The 16,068-nt window shown below is 39.9% G+C and overlaps 1 protein-coding gene across 2 annotated transcripts in view; it reads left to right on the top strand.

The window, feature by feature from the left end:
• Positions 1-16,068, top strand: part of SEMA3A (semaphorin 3A) — a 238,354-nt gene that overhangs the window by 62,500 nt on the left and 159,786 nt on the right. The window contains exons 2-3 of one of the 2 annotated variants that reach the window (XM_027883646.1): positions 896-902; positions 9,593-9,790. In XM_027883646.1, the coding sequence (XP_027739447.1) occupies positions 9,679-9,790 (112 nt within the window). In that variant the 5' untranslated portion in view covers positions 896-902; positions 9,593-9,678. Of the gene's footprint in view, positions 1-895; positions 903-9,505; positions 9,791-16,068 lie in introns of those variants that run through there. The other variant, XM_027883647.1, reaches the window with a different exon arrangement.

Genomic DNA, 16,068 nt, shown 5'->3' with positions numbered 1-16,068 from the left:
TTTATCTCTAGGGAGTTATATCAATTGTACCACTCCCTTATATGAAAACTTAATTGATGTCACTTGGTTGAAATTATTATCTCTTGAGCTGAAAGTTGATATGACGTTATGTGAGATATCAGAGTAAAAGGCATTTTTTGGATCAGATTTTAAGCCCAGCTTGTAGTATCACAATTGGTCATTGTAAAAATTATTATTATGTCACAAACAGAGGATTATGATGTCAGGTGGGGAATAAGTGCAGAAGCAGATAAATTCTTAAGAAACAACAGTGATTCTGTTTTAAAACACTGTCCTCAGAAAGAAAGAACGAAAGAAAAGAAGTACAGGGAAATACACTGCACAGAAGAACACTTGTTTCCAAATAAGATATTTCATAAAGTTTTCCATAAGGTGACAGCTGCTTTTTCAAGCACCACATTCTGTTCTCTGTTACATCAGCGTGAATCCAGAGGAATTGCATTTGAATTGTTTTTGCTTGGGACTGACATCAGGGTAACTGACAGTAAAATTTGGCTTTAGTACACTTTCTCAGAAATAGAACCCATTTATTCGCTTCAAAATAGAGAAGGGAGAATTACCACACATCATATGATGTCATGTATCGTTCAACACCTTGGAAGAAAAATGGGGAGCAAGATTTGTTTGAAGTCTGGGGTGTTGTTTTTTCCTCTTCTCCTTCCAATTTTCACAATTTATTGTGAAAACCCCTGTTGCTGAAGCACAATATAGACCTTTTGGGCACAAGGCAGCTCTCCCAATTGGTTTTGCCATCATAATAAAACCTTGTTTAGGCACACTGCTCCCTGTCGTTAGCAACATCAATAGTTTCAAGGCTCTTTATCAGCAGCTAAAAAGGGTGTGTTTAGAGCAAAAATGTAATTGGTAAACTTAGGTCTGAGGTGGAACTCGGCTGCAAGTAGGTAAAGACTAAGCTTGTGTCCATCAGCTTTTGCAATTTCATGCAAAATCATCTTCTTGGAGTCACAATGTTTTTCTCAACTTTGTTCCGTAGAAGACTGGGGAGAGGAAGAGAGAGAAGTTTCAGTTGCTAACAGCAAATGAAAAGAACCTGAATACTCATACACCAACCTGCTGCCTTCATTTGTATTCAACAGATGCCTTGGTTTTTCCCCCTCACTGACTAGTCTGTGCTGATCAGTATAAACAGTGGAATTTTTGTCTTTATGAACATATTCTTGTTCTATTTCACCTGAAGGTAGACACGAATGTAAAGAAAAATAAGTAAAAAAAAAAAGAAGAAAAGCAACCTTCATAGAAATATTTATAGTTTATAAGGTTGTTGTGTAAAGCTTTAAGAAATACTCAGGAATTAGGCTGAGATATTCATGAAACCAACACATGATGCATATAAGCTTTAAACAAAAAGAAGAAAAAAAAAACATAAAAAAACACTCAACAAAAAAGGAAACCTGAAGGATTCATCTGTGAGACATTCTTAAATGCCAGGGGAAATGAAGATCCCTAATTATGCTAATTTTATGTTATACTATCAATATACAATATGCATTGTCTCTGTGTGTATATATATATATAGATAGATAGTGTGCATATTTGAGTCCAGACTTCTTCCATTACTATTTTGGTATAATATAACATATCTTTTAATTAAAATACCTTGCATACACAGAAAACCCGGCTTATTAGTATATAATTTTTTTCCTCCCTACTCTGGTCACAGGTCACTAAGGTGTTGCTAAGTAGCTAATTCTGGTCCAGAATTAAGAATTTCCATTGTTGTGGCATTATCAGCATCTTTGTCTTTCCTTCTCCCCAGTTACAGGGAATTACAGGTTCTGAGAGAGCAAAAAGATGTTGTACAGTGTCAGTAGGTCTGCATTATCATATGATCTCCAATGAGCTGTCAAACTGACTTGGTGCAGTGCTCCTCCCCACATCTGGCCATCTTTGCCATTTTTACCACATCTACCACTGCTGACAGTCCTCATGGACTGGGTGAGATGCTCTAAGGAGACCTGAGCACTGAAACTGCAGCTTCACACCCTGCTTGGAGAGAAGAGAAAAGAGAGAAGGTTAACTGCAACTGTTCAGATTTGGGCTTGACCCAAGACCAAGGTCTGGTGTAAAAATCCTCATTGTAAAGTCAGGGATGTTTATTACCTGATGCTCCTCGCAGTCATTCTCTCTGGTATGCACATTCAAATGTCAAAGTATTCGAAGTACTTCTAGAATGCCTGAGTAACAGAAAACAAGCTGAGTTTTCAGCTATTTTCCTAGAGAATTGTTCTAATGATATATGTGTGTGCATGTCTCCAACCTATGTTTGGATTTCCACAAACAAGATTTATGTGACTGACTGGTTCAACTCCCTCCTAAATTTGTTTCGGATTTTAGCACTTCAGGAGATAGAAGGAATCTTTCTTTTCTATGTCTATATATTTGCCTGCCTAAAATATCATGAACTCTGATGTCAGAGAAGCAAATAGAAAACGAAAGTAATGTAAAAATTTTCTGAAACAGTTACAAATTCAGTCTAGAGGAGGGATAAATTTCCTCTTCCCTGCTGAAATCCCTATTCACTGGGGACTCAGAGAGGGAAAGAGTTAGTTAATGCTTTCTTAGAGCTTGTTTTTCTTTGAATTCCCCTCCCTCTCCTCTTCTAGCACACACTTCTACATATTGCTGACTCTAAAAGCATTCCCAGAGGTCAAATTATTGAAAGCTCAACCAAGTTTTCCTAAGCTATCACAGTTTACTTACCATTCCCAGTTTCCACAGGCTATCTGAGTAGTGATTAAATACCTATCAGTTTTGGCATCAGAAGTCATAAAATAACTGTTTAGCCCTTATGTTTTGTGTGATATTGTTTGATCTTCCAAAGACAATTTACACCCACACACTCTGTTCAAGAGAATCAGGCTTGTAATTTTTCCATGAAAAAAACATCCTCATTAAAAGGTTTTCCAGTCTAGAAAGTCAAAAAGGGCATATGCACGAAGATGACAGTTGGTGGTTAAAGTTTAGTTGGTCTTATATCTTTGTCATAGACTAATGAACCACTCAGCTTAAGTTAAAAAAAATCCAACAGAGAGAGAAGAAGAAAGGTCCAGAAAAGAACGATGATCATAGAAGATGTTGCATACGCTTTCAGTTTGTAGTTTGCTGCAATTCACCTGGAGTATTTAAAAGCCTGTGATGAATGGGCGGCACAAAAGATGGTGTTGTGTCTTTCAAGTCTTTGACAGTTGGCAGTAAAGATCACTAAGCAAAATTACAGAGGGCCAAAAGGTTGGCCATGACGGATCCCAGATACAATAGAACTGGGGATTTTCTGTATACGGAGCGATAAGGAGGGACTTTTAGGTCTGACAGGAATGACTTACATACTATGACAAATGAAGAGGTAAGAATGGGACTGTTGGCACTGTATGTGAGAAACAAGGGATCGATTTCTTGTCGTGTTAACATCTCAGTGTGTGGCCTTGAGGAAATCCCGTGGGATCAGGTCTTGAAAGGTATACAGGGATCTACAGATGCAAATCAGAACATAAGAGGACTTTCAAAGATGAGCAGAAAATCCTGAAAACTACATTTTTGTATTTACCTATGCATTATTTTTCTGATCATAGTAGTTTGTTGGGGGTTTTTTGCAGGAAAATATTTTATGTATTGTCAGTTGTCCCAATTCAGAAAAAAATGTGGGTGAAAAAAGCTCAAACTGGATTTGAATGCCAAAGTAGCTGAATCTGTAATACATTTGTGTGTAACACACCTTGCAAGTTGTCTCTCCACCCACAAGTGGGGAAAAGGACAGGATTGCTTTATTATCCATCTTTTCAGAGATCAACCAACTATAAAATCTTTTGGGTTAGAGGAGCAAGTGATTCTGCAGCTGGTCAATTGGGAGGAGACCTTCTGGCTTAATTAGACTTCCCTCAACAAACTTCAGCACATCAGGCCTGGAATAGGACTTAAGGAGCCAAAAGTTTCATGGCTGCTGTTGCTTTGGTTTTCCCTTTATAATGATTTTTCTTAAATTGGCTTTTCTCTGAAGAATTGGAACATCAAATATTTCTTTGCATTTCCCTCATCTCCTATAAAAGAAACATATGTCCAGTATTTCCTCAGTGAAGGCCCAACAGCCAATAAGCATAAGCAATTAGAGGGATGCAAGTCTCTGTACTTGGAAGTTAAAAGACTTGGAGGTTTTGTTCAGTTTGGTTGAGTACACCAGTGTTAATCCATTGAAAACAGAAGCTACTGGCTCATACCAGGAATTGGGGAAAATAAACTTTTTGTAACTCTTATGAAAGTCACATGCCTGGCACTGAGATATTAAGGTGGTTTTCTTGGCATGGCTCTGGGTATCAGTGGCCACACATTGGCCCATGAGATGAACATCAGGCAGCAGAGGCCAAGGGAACAGAAAAAGTTTGTTTAGGTTTGAAGAGAAATCTGAAAATGTTGCTGTTCAGACAGGTATATAACCTGTCTACAGAACAGGATGCAAAGAAAATTTTTGAAGAATTTGATGAGGTGTTTAATAGACCTGAAAGCATTGTGAATAAAACACATCATACTGATACAGATCCCATTATGCTGCCAAAAGTACAAGCATCACATAGAGTACAGTCTCATTAGTCCTGAGAAATGAAGGAAAAGTTGATTGTGACAAGATGGTAAGATGCAGTGTTATTGAGAGAATGCAGATACTGACTGGTCTGGTTAGCAACCCAATCACATACAATAATAAAAAATGTTACGGATTTATGTAGATTGAGGAGATTTCAATAAGGCTACCAAATGCAACATAGCCCAAGGGAGTGTTGGGGAAAGACATGTCTAGACTTCCAACATCAAGGATATTTCCAAATCTAGATGCATGCCTGTGATTTTGGCAACACCAGCTAGATAAAATTTTAAACTCTACATCTTCACATCTCTTTTTGCTAGTACATTTTTAAGTAACTTTACTCTGAGATTGTTTCAGAACTCAAGAAGTGACACTCCACAGAATTTTAAATCCTTTAAAAAACAGATGGAAGCAGCTATTTATAACCTCTCGAGCTAATGTGATAATCATCAACACTGTAAAAATAATAGCTGATATCTAGTTTAGCAGGTCTGGCTATCAGAAGCATTTTTCTTTGTATAGGCCTTTTATTGGTTTCCTTCTTTTTTTTTTTTTTTTTTTTTCACAACAAAAAGAGAAGAACAACTGTGTCAGCAATAAGCTCTATGTCAAATAGATTCCAAGTTTAGATTCCTGTCTGATATAGGCAAAGGCCTTGAACTTAGAGGTAGAGGTTCATGACGTCGCCTTCAGGAGTGAGACCAACATCTGAAGTTCCTCTGTATTGCTGCTTTTCCCCAGTGCCACTTGACAATTCTTTTTTACTCCATCAGTTGGTGCATTCACTCGTCTGTGTGAAAAACAACCCCTTTCATATGCCCACAGTTTTAAACATTCTTCTTCACCATGTTTCCAGTATGTCCCCACAAAAAGTCTGTAGCATCCCAAATGAGAGAGTGGCAGCCCGTGACAGAAAAGGGATTTGTGGTAGATGATGTCTGGATATTCTTAAGTGAGATTTTGCTTCTGAAGTCCCTCTGCTGTGACACTGCGTTCTGGGTCTCTTGCACATCACATGACTACTGCACTTGTAATTGGTTTCTAGACTGAGCCTCCTTTTGGACCAATAATTATTAAGTTATTTGAAAGCATTTTTCAAGTATCATTATGTGTAGAACTGGAGCAATTTCAAAGGGACCCTTTACAGAACTGTAAATATTCTGCTTATCAAGCAATTCACCTGCTGTGGAAGAAAATTGCAGGGAGTTAAGATTTCACATTTCCTGCAGGAGTGTGCTCTCTAGGGAGGTTTCTAGCAATAAGATACGACTGAGATGGTTTTCTTTCTCTGATTTTAACCAAAAATTGCTCACTCAATCCAAGAAATCTTTCCCTCAGAAATTACAGGATTAGTAGTGAGTGTCAAAACCAGATTCTGGTAATTCCTGCGTAATTCTGAGAAGGACCTGATGACATGAATATAAACAACTAATGACTCATCCAAAACATAGGAAACAATTCTGAAAACATACGTATGTTCCTAAAGCACACTAAAGACTTTGTTAAAACAGTCGAGCTTTCGAGAGCTTCTAAGTATAAAAAGCACAGCAGCAGCAAGGTTTGAAGTAATCATGAGTCAAGTAATACTATTTCTGAGTAATGAGAATGATGCACCAAAATGATGCCAACTTGTAAGTGATTGAAAGAGTAATTCTTCATGGATGGTTAACAGGGAAAGCCCAGAAACATCCAAGAAAAATTTTTTGTGGGATCTATCAACGTGAAGTGGCTGCACATATTGGAAGGTGGTATAAAAAAACCTCCAAATCAGAATGCAACACAGCATGAGAGCAGAAATGTTAAACAGAACCCACAAGGGTCTATCTGGGTTTTGAAACATAAAACACTATATAGAATGTCATATAAACACCATTACAGAAAATAAAAATAGGATCTGCAACAAATATGGGAAAAGATGCCAAAGAGTTCTTATTGCTTGTGAACTTGCAGCACAGTAATGGAACAATTAATAAAGCTAATAACTGTGGTCTTCATTTCTTCAGGGAGCAATGCTATTATATGAAGAACGGGATTTTACTTTTTGCATCTCTCTAAACTCAGCAGCTATATCTCTTTTAAAAGACCAAAGAAAAAAGGTGAATAGATTGTTATTTGAAAGTGAGTTGTTGCCCACCCTAAATTCCCAGAGCTGATGTTTCTGGCACTTGCTGTAGGAGTGTTGGCCAAATTATTCCTTCCAAGCAGAGCCCAGTTTCGCCTTGGCAGAAGCACCATATGGCAATGGGTGCCTATGAGATATAAAGCCTCTTCAAGCACCACTGAAGTGCTGCCATTGCCCCTCTCCTTATAAGGGGGTGTAGCATATGCTCTCCTGACTAGCTGATTAGCACTACTTAGAGCTAAATAGCAGGAGGATCAGGTTTTACCCTTCTCTGTGTCTTCAGGATGGTGTATCCCACAGAGAAAGGCAAAAAACAAGTGGTCTCTCACATGAAGGATGCAAAAAGTCTCATCTCTCCTCAAATAATGCTGTATCATATCTCTCAGGTGTAATCTTGGAAAAATCAGTATTCATTGTATTTAATCCACACATTTTCTGAGGAAAATATATATTGACTGGGGATGTGATTTGCTTATTTGATTGACGTAAAATAGTCTGGAGTGTTACACATTCATTCTACATGAGAAAGACAGACTTTTAGCTTTGTACTATCTTTTCCTTATAAGAAAAAAAAAATTAGCTGTGCCTTCTTTATGCAACTAGAAGTAAATTGAGTGTAACAACATCACTGTAAAATGATGTGCTTTATAAAGTCCTGAATATGGTGCATCTTTTGTGTTTTGTTTCTAATTGTTTGCTCAATACAAAAGGATAATTCATTAGGCCAATTCTCCAAATAATCTCAAAGTGACATGAATTCCTTTGCAGAGTGAATGTCTGTGGCAAGTAATCCATGGAAAACAGACAGGCGTCTCTTGTCATGTTGGAGCTCTAATCCACTGCCTGGAGCATGAAAATGCTCAGGATAACAAGTGTGGGAATGACCAAAATCAACATTATTTTTTTATTTTCTTTTCTTAACAATGCTGCTGATCAATAGAATTGCTGAATCTGGCAGATACAATGCCACGGGATTAATGAATTAAGCTCACAAAGCAGAAGAATTTGTTAAAAAGGAGAGGAGGAAAAAGCCCCTTCTTTTCCACTGGTGTGTGCATATTAAGCAATGAAAGCAGCAATGACAGAATTTTAGCCCTTGCTTTTCCATAGCACCAAGCCTTGTTCTGCATGAGTCTTTACATTTTAATTAGAACCATACTGACACCCGCTTTTTAAACTATGAACTTCAGTTTTAAACTTAGAACTATTTCCCAAACGCTGGTTAGTAGCTAGATCTGAACACAGAAGAGAGATGCTGTGTTCTGTAAAATTCAGAGTGTAGTGTGGTCACCATCAGTGGGACTGGATAACTGGTTTTCAAAGCACAGTAAATAATGGTAAAAGGAAGGAAGAGACTCTCACAGAAATGCCATAGACTCTGTCACCACAAAGTACTCACATACTCTGCTTTCTGGAAAACCATAGAATGAAATAGAGGTCATCACACTTCCTATGATGATGCCAATGTTTTATAAAGGTCGATTGCCAGCATTTCTGTCAATACTGCATTAGGAATGTAATACAGGGTACATATCTGTGTAAGACATTACATTCCAAAAGGCACATTATATTGATATTCAGCACAGAATGGAAATTTTAATAAAGCATCGCTCACTAGAAGGGGGTTGTTCGAATGTGTGGGAGGACAGAGCTTAAGTTTGCTTATATGTTTATATTTACAGTTCCTTAAAGACCTCTGGGGATTTTGTATATCCTTTTGTTTAAACAAACAAACAAAAATCACTATCCAATTTCATTGCCCAAAAATATATTACAATAATCACAGTCCTAGAAATCGGAAGGTTTGGAACATTTTCAACTTATAAGAACACTTCAGAGAATACGCTGGTGTAATTTATGAGTCCCTCTAGACCTGTCCATGTCTTGAACTGATTGTTGAAGTGGGCTTTACTAGGAATTTCTTTTCCTGAATTGGAGTAGTGCAGGAGGTGGGGAGGGCGGGAGGGGTTAGAGCAACCTTCCCTAACAAGGCTTTAAAAGCTTCAGTTGTAAAGTTACGCTGATGAGGAGACTTTGTTACTTGTTTTTTAACTGGGAACAACCCGAAAAGGATTACGCTACGGGCAGGAGCTGTTATTTATGTGGGTAGCAACGTTGTGGGTTGTGTTGTGCTGTTGCTTTTAAAGAGGGAGGACGCGCATCTTTTGATTAGACCCGTAAAATGAAATTTTAAAAGAAAAAATAAAACAAACAAACAAAAACCCAAACCAAGAAAAAAAAAAAAACACCCCAAACCCAACAACCTGGACAACGATACGAAACAGCTGGTGAAACGTCTAGCTCCGTGCCTTTCCCCAAGCTCGGTGGAGGTTTCTGTTCTCTCATCTCTGCCGCGATGTGTTTCTTTTTTTTTTTTTTTCCTTTTTTTCCTTGCATGTGCTGTGACAGCCGGGGAAGGGGAAGCGGGCGGGGGGGGGGGGGGGGGGGGGGGGGGGGGGGGGGGGGGGTCGATCCTGCCGGCGCTCCCATTGTCAGCCGCTCCCGGGAGCGCGGGCACATCCCGCTGTCCCCCCGCGCCTCCTCCATGTGCGCGGGGAGCGCGGGGGCCGCCCCCGCCGCCCGGGACCCGCCCGCCGAGCGGGGAGCGGGGCCCGGCCCGGCCCGCCCCGGCCCGGCCCGGCCCCGGCCCCTGCCCCCGGCCCGCGCCGCCGCCGCCGCCCGCATCATGCCGCCCCCCCGCCCGCACGCCGCCCGGGGGCTGCCTCCTTTTCCGGCCCGCGGCGTGTGCGTGAGAGGGGCTTGAAGTTGCCCCGGCGGCGGCGGTGGCGAGCGGGGGACCGGGGCGGCAGCGACAGCGGAGCCCACCCCCATCACCTGTTACCTCCGCTCCCCAGGTTGCCTGAAGTTCCCCGGCGGCGCCCGGCAGGACGGGGAGCGCCACGGCTGCGGCTGGCGGGGACCCTACAGTGGCTGCTGCAGCATGGGCTGGCTCAGGGGGATTGCCTTGCTTTCCTTGGGAGTATTACTAGCGGGAAGAGTCAACTGCCAGCATGTGAAGAATAACGTGCCAAGGCTCAAATTATCCTATAAAGGTAAGACTGTTGTTCTCTCTCTTATTCTCGGTTTTCCTCCAAGCCCTCTTCTCCTTGCCCCGTCGCTCCCTCCCTCCCTCCCTCCCCACCTTCCTCGCTGCTTTTCCCTTGTCTTCCAAAGGTGAAATTGGCATTAGGAGAAATTTCTGAAAAAATTTACTCGAAAAGCCCCATCCGTGCTGCGGTCGGCACCAGGCAATTTAAACCCAGACAAAGAAGAGTTAGTTGCGTTTGCAGACGGTGACTCCGGATCGTGCTGATCCGTGTTAGAGCATTTTTCAGTCTTGTGCTATTTCATCGGACTTTACTCTTTAAAACGATGAGTCGTGTTTGGCCACCCAGCTCATCTTCCCCGTGCTGGGCATGCAGTGCAGCCACAATCCCAGATTTGTTTTAAACAGCATGGAATAGATGATGATTTGTATTTATTTTATTTTTTTTAGGCACGAAGTGGTTAATTTTCAAGTCATGAATATTCAGTTTGTACAAATCTGACAATCAGATGCCTAACATAAGCAGTAGATGGTGGGTTTGCCAAGAAACTATAAACTGAAAGGAACAGATCAGTCCAGAAAAGGAGGAGAGGACTGCTAGGCACCAGAAAATGCTGCCTATGGATGTTTAATGCAGTGCGATTTATTTGAACCAGCGTTGTTTTCGGTGTAGTCTGATGTGTGTCATTAGAGATCACAGGGAAGGTGTAACTGAAGAAAGAGAGCTGTGAGATTGCGTTTGCGTTTGAAATTGTGTAATGCCACTCACACTGCAGTTGTCAGTAATTAACTTTTGTATAGTAGCGCCAGTATTAAAGGAGAACTGTGAAGTAGACAGGCTCTTCTCTTTATCAGCATAGTTCCACTCTAAGTACATTTTCAGAAGAATTCACCAAATCTGGAGAATGTGCAACTGGGAAAGAAGTTTAAAATGTAAAGAGCTGTAGAGTATTTTTTCTAAAAAGGAGAGCTCTACACCAAGGTGTGTATACACATCTCTCTCAAGAGCTGCCTCCTCATAATTCTCAGATTATTGAAGACTGAGAGAAGGAGCAGCAGCAGCTATGGTTCTGAAAGGGGGGAGGAGAAGTAACACACTGCTTCTACAGCGGGGAAAAAGAGAACATGTGTGTGCATGCCTGGTCATAGATGTCAATCTCAGTTTACATTCTGTCAATACATCTCTTGCCAGTAGAAATACGTTTTCCATTTTTTTTTCATCTTTCTTATGCTGCAAATGAGAGAGGGGAAAGTCCTCTCTGATACAAGGCAGGCGTCATTTTCACACTCCAGATGAAAAAAAAATTAAGCACCTGCAAAACTTGGATGCACTGCGTGAAATAAATGCATGTGCTGGATTTTCTTAAAGAACAAGTATATGCAAAGTTGTGTGTATTTAAACTTGAAAATACATGTATGAAAAGAACACTTTAGGGGTTCCGAATCTCTAATTTGATTTTAATGAGAAAAAACATTTGTATTTAACACAAAATTGATTATTTTGAGTAATGGAGTCTGAAGAAAACTTCTACTGTAACTACATGTCATGTCAAAAAACTCATTAAAAACCTCTTAATTGCTTCCAAACTTTTACAATCGTTCTGAAACTCAGATTAGTATATAGAAGCATAAATGCTATAAAAATATCCTGTAAAGGGGTTTAATGGCTAATTAATTATTGTTTATTTTTTTCACCCTTTAAAAGTTTATCTATGGCTCAAGTCTGCTACCCCTGCTCATACTGGCTAAATGCACAGAAACTAATTTCAAAAAGTGGCCAGATGTGTCTGAGAGTGGTTTTCTTTTTTTTTTTTCTTCTTTTTTTTTTTTTTTTTCTATTTTCACTCCGCTGGCACTGTATTCTTATGCAGTTTAACAAGATTTTGTTACTCTGCTGATTGGTTGTTTTCCATTCTGCTCTTGCTGGGACAATGGGTCTAATTTTCATTTTTTAAATATATGAGACGTCAAATTTTGATATATGATCGGTCCTATATGAGCAAAACAGGAAACTGAAAGGAACATTGAATCTGTTTTATACGTGGTGGATCACTGTGTACCAAAAATGAGTTCAAGTGCTGAGCAAGCCTATCTAGCAAAGATAGTAACTGCATAGTTAATCCAAAGCAAGTTAAAAGTCCGAAGACTTACGGGAATTCACACTCTGGCCTTTGATTCACATGTTTGACTTTAGACATGTAACTCTAAAAATCAAATCAGACTACTCACATACTTAATGTTAAGTACGAGTGTAAAGGCTTGACCAGGTCAATAGGAGCGTGTTGCTAGTGCTGCTGCATTGATCACTGAATATGGGGATGTCATTATTAGTCAGGGAAAACTAAGCTTTGTCAGCTGGTGCTTTTCCAGACAAATTTTGCTTCCAGCACCGTATTCAGTGCACAGATTAATGTTAACACCTTGCGTAGGAACATCTTAAAAGCTCTGGGTATTGAAAATACATCTTTTAAGCACTGACAGAATGCCTCACATGCTAATATGTATCTCTCTGGATATACCTCACAGCTGTGTGACTATGTGATATCAAGTGATTCATCTCTATTTAAACTGCTTGCAAGTAGAAAAAGAAGCTACCCAGCTACTTATCCATTCCTCATCTCCATGAAGAGATGTGATTGAGTAAAAGAAACTTATGATGTTGAAAAAGAAACCCCAACTATGCAGGGTGGCAAGAGTGACCCAAGTGACTTCACTTTTCTGTGACTGTGCTTTCTTTTAAGATGTGTGTTTGTTTTTTACCTAAACAAATACCTTGGAGCTAATTGTCGGTGCTTTATTTCGAAAGAAAATCGAAGGATGTATTTTAACTTCTTGTTTGTCTCAACTAATTAGATGTCAAACATGGTTAAAAAGCTCAGGCATTTGCTTTAAAAGTTAGTGAAATGAGTCATGAAGGGTTAAATCCCTGCCAGACTTGATTTCCTATGGTCACTTGTTTTCAAAGGCCCAGTATTAGCCCTGCCATTTCCCAGGTTGCTGGACAGAAGTTTTGGTGAACCCCTGTTCTTGGTTCCTCTTAACTTCTTGTCACTCAATCTTGCAGAAGATTACAAGCGTCCTACAGGGCATGTTATGGATAGGAAGAGGAAGAGAAAGTGTATAAATGCATATGTCAAGCCCACATCTGGGGTATGAAAAGGTTCTTTTCATTTATTGTAAAACAGAGTTATGGTTATTTGGTTTACATCACCTTGATTTTGGTGACATATTAAAGAAAATTTGAGGAGATCACTAGGGAAATCCTTGTCCAGCTGAAATCTGTGATGAAGCTCCTGTTCAGTAGCTTCAGAATTTTGCTCTGTACTTTTTAAAGTTTCCGAGCATTTTCATCTTTGTGCATGGATTGGAAAGATTTTACGCAGATGATATTTATCTTCTTATTTCAGTCAAAGGGAATTAATATGATTAAAAGCCTGATCCAAAGTTCATTGAAGTCAGTAAGTTCTGGATCATAGCCTAAATGTGGCAGAACCAGCCATAAAACCGAAAGCTCAGTTGAGCTCTTCAACCTCTGAGCTCTTCTTTTTGTGTCCTTTGAAGACTGTGTCCTTATTGTCAAGTAACAAGAAATGTCATAGTTGATATGTCAAAAGTAAAGGAATCTTCCTTTCAAGAATGTAGGGGGCTTGTGTTTTGCTTTTTTTTTGTGTTTGTTGTGTTTTTTCTAATCTCATTGACTTCAATTCTGGTGTCGGTTCTAAGTCTCTATATTGTGTCACTAGGTCACAGATTCTGTTCAGGAAACTTCTACTGAGCGCAGAGTTCTCAGAAAGATGGTGATCAAGTTGAGTGTGCAAAGTTTAAAACAATAAATATAGCCTGAACTCCAGATGGATTTCTTGTATCTTTTATTGTTTCCTATTTTCTTTTGCTCTCCTCTGTATGGCGGGGGGTGGGGGGGAAACAGCACAAACTGGAACCAGCTACAGTAACCTTTAAATATAAACAATTAAACCCAAAGAAAGAGAGCGTTTCCATTAACAGTTCCTTGATTTACGGATTTTTTTCCCAAGGCAACCCTGATTTTTGTCTCCAAACGAAAGTTGTGAACCCAACTTTCTCAAATCCATCTGTCATGTCTTATTTGTCTATTGAAAATTACTAAATGCTGTAAGTATGTTTTGCAAGAGTACATGTGTGGTTCTCTTTTGTTATTGTTGCTCAATTGGATGCATATTACTTGAGAATAAGTAAGTGGAAAAGCATTGCGCACAGATTTAGCTGTATTACTCCCTGGCTCCAATTCAAGCCATATTAAAAATAAGTGTCTTGTTTAAAGTTGCAGTGATAGTGACAACTACTCCATCCTTGATGTGCAGTTGATTTACAGTTTTATAGGATGGATTTTTTTATCCGGATGAAATCCTGGCCCCAGTGAAAGCAATGGCAAAACTTGTGTCCGTTTCAATCTGTCCAACCTGCAGTGATGAGGGAGGAATGGCACTGCACCGAATTACCTGTATGTACACTGATGTAAATATGATACCTGGCTTGTAGTTTGTTGACCCAGTCTGGTTGTAGTTGATGACCTGCTGGTGGGTTTGATTGTGGTTTCTCCTTTCCATCAAACTCTATAACTCACAATTCAATACCTCCACAAATATTGGGAAAGCAGGGCGAAGTGGGAGAAGGAAATGGGGAGAGAAATATTGGCAAGGGAGACTGTTTCTCTTGAGTTGGTACCAGTATTGGAGTTGGTCTCATATTTCAAGGTATCAGCTTAAAAAACCTTTGCTCAATGATGTTGTAAGAGTACTGTCTGAGGGAGGAGCCACTCTGATGTGCCTGAAAGCAAGAGAAGGACAGCCCCAACTTAGGAAGAAGACTGTGAAGAAAAGTAAACCAGGTACATTTGCATCTGTTTCTGACATTTCTGCATGGCTCCAGCATTCTCGGACCTCACTGTTCAGTCAGTGCAGGAGGCTGGGGGACAGGGAATATATCAGATGTAGCCACAACCTCTAAACCATTTTTTTTCACTCCAAAAGGATGAGTCTTTCAGAGAAGATCTGTGTGTTTGTCTTTCTATCACTGGTTGATTGGGGCTTTCACATCACTTGGGAACTCTCAGGGAGGTGGAAGGACTACCCTGCCTGCCTCTGACAGGCCACAGGAGGGAGAAGCTGGTGAAGGAAGTGCCTAAGCTCAGATCTTGCCTATATAGGGAAATTTTCAGCTAGCTAATTAGGGTCTGAGACAGGCAGTGTAATTGGAACAAGGAGGGTGAAAATCTAGCCCAACAAAATTCTCATTTTGTGTTTCCAGCTTTCCCATTTAATTCCCGTGGAAAAAGTGGTTTTTGAATTACGGAGCCTCCCTTTTCTGAGAAGCTGGAGTTCTCTATAATTATTTGTGCTCTACGGTTTGCAAATGACTGAATTATTCATGCAAGGTGCTGTATTGACAGCCATGGAAACTCCACTCTTTTGCTGTGCACAAGCTTGCAGCACTTGTACTGTTCGTTACAACATCTTTAAAACTCTGACCTAGTGGGGACTTTAAACATCTATAGTTTCACTGAGCTCAGTGGAACTACTGGTATGTGAAGTCTGCCTTAAAATTTACTTCTGTGCTTGAAGCTTTTGATCAGGACTGAAGTACCTATATGTTTGCTTAGGGTTTATTCAGGTGTGTACTTATTTCATAACATTTAGCAAAACAATATTTAGAGTAAGAAACCTGGTCTTTGCAGGTTGTTACAATGTAAACGGGTTATTTATCATAATCTCTTCTGCGTGTGCCTCCGTGTGCACAAAAAGCATTTTTTTATGGAGTTCCCACCTGAAAAGAAACCATTACATTATTTTTTTTCTTCAAAGTGTTTTTTCAGGTTTAATTCAATGCATTGCTATATTTTGATCCTTTTGATATGCTTTTGGCTTGCTTAATCACTGATTCTGCATATGGCCTTTAATGCCCACAGCTGCTGTTAGATATACATCTTTATTTACTTCCTCTGGCCCACAGATTTTTCCCTCCTGTGCATACCTGGAACACTGGAACAGAAGCAGCAGCAATACAAAGTTGCTCCAGTATTTTCAACTTTTTCTACATCAGCTGGAGCCTGACTTGACCCGAGTTCAATCAAAAGCAAAATCACATCTTCACCTGAGGCAGTGCCTAAGTGACTGAGAAGAAAACAAATCCTTCTAAGTGGTGTCAATGGTTGTGACATTTTCCAGTTGTTTGAAAGCTAAAAAGGGTAAAATTGTTTTCAGGCTCCCACGCACTTATTTTTAAGCAAATGTGTGGGGTGGACCCTGG

This window comes from Empidonax traillii, unplaced genomic scaffold (assembly GCF_003031625.1).
Source record: "Empidonax traillii isolate 1590-97213 ecotype Southwest subspecies unplaced genomic scaffold, ASM303162v1 scaffold131:size1687323, whole genome shotgun sequence".
Taxonomy (NCBI): Eukaryota; Metazoa; Chordata; class Aves; order Passeriformes; family Tyrannidae; genus Empidonax; species Empidonax traillii.
This window is presented reverse-complemented; position numbering and strand designations above follow the sequence as displayed.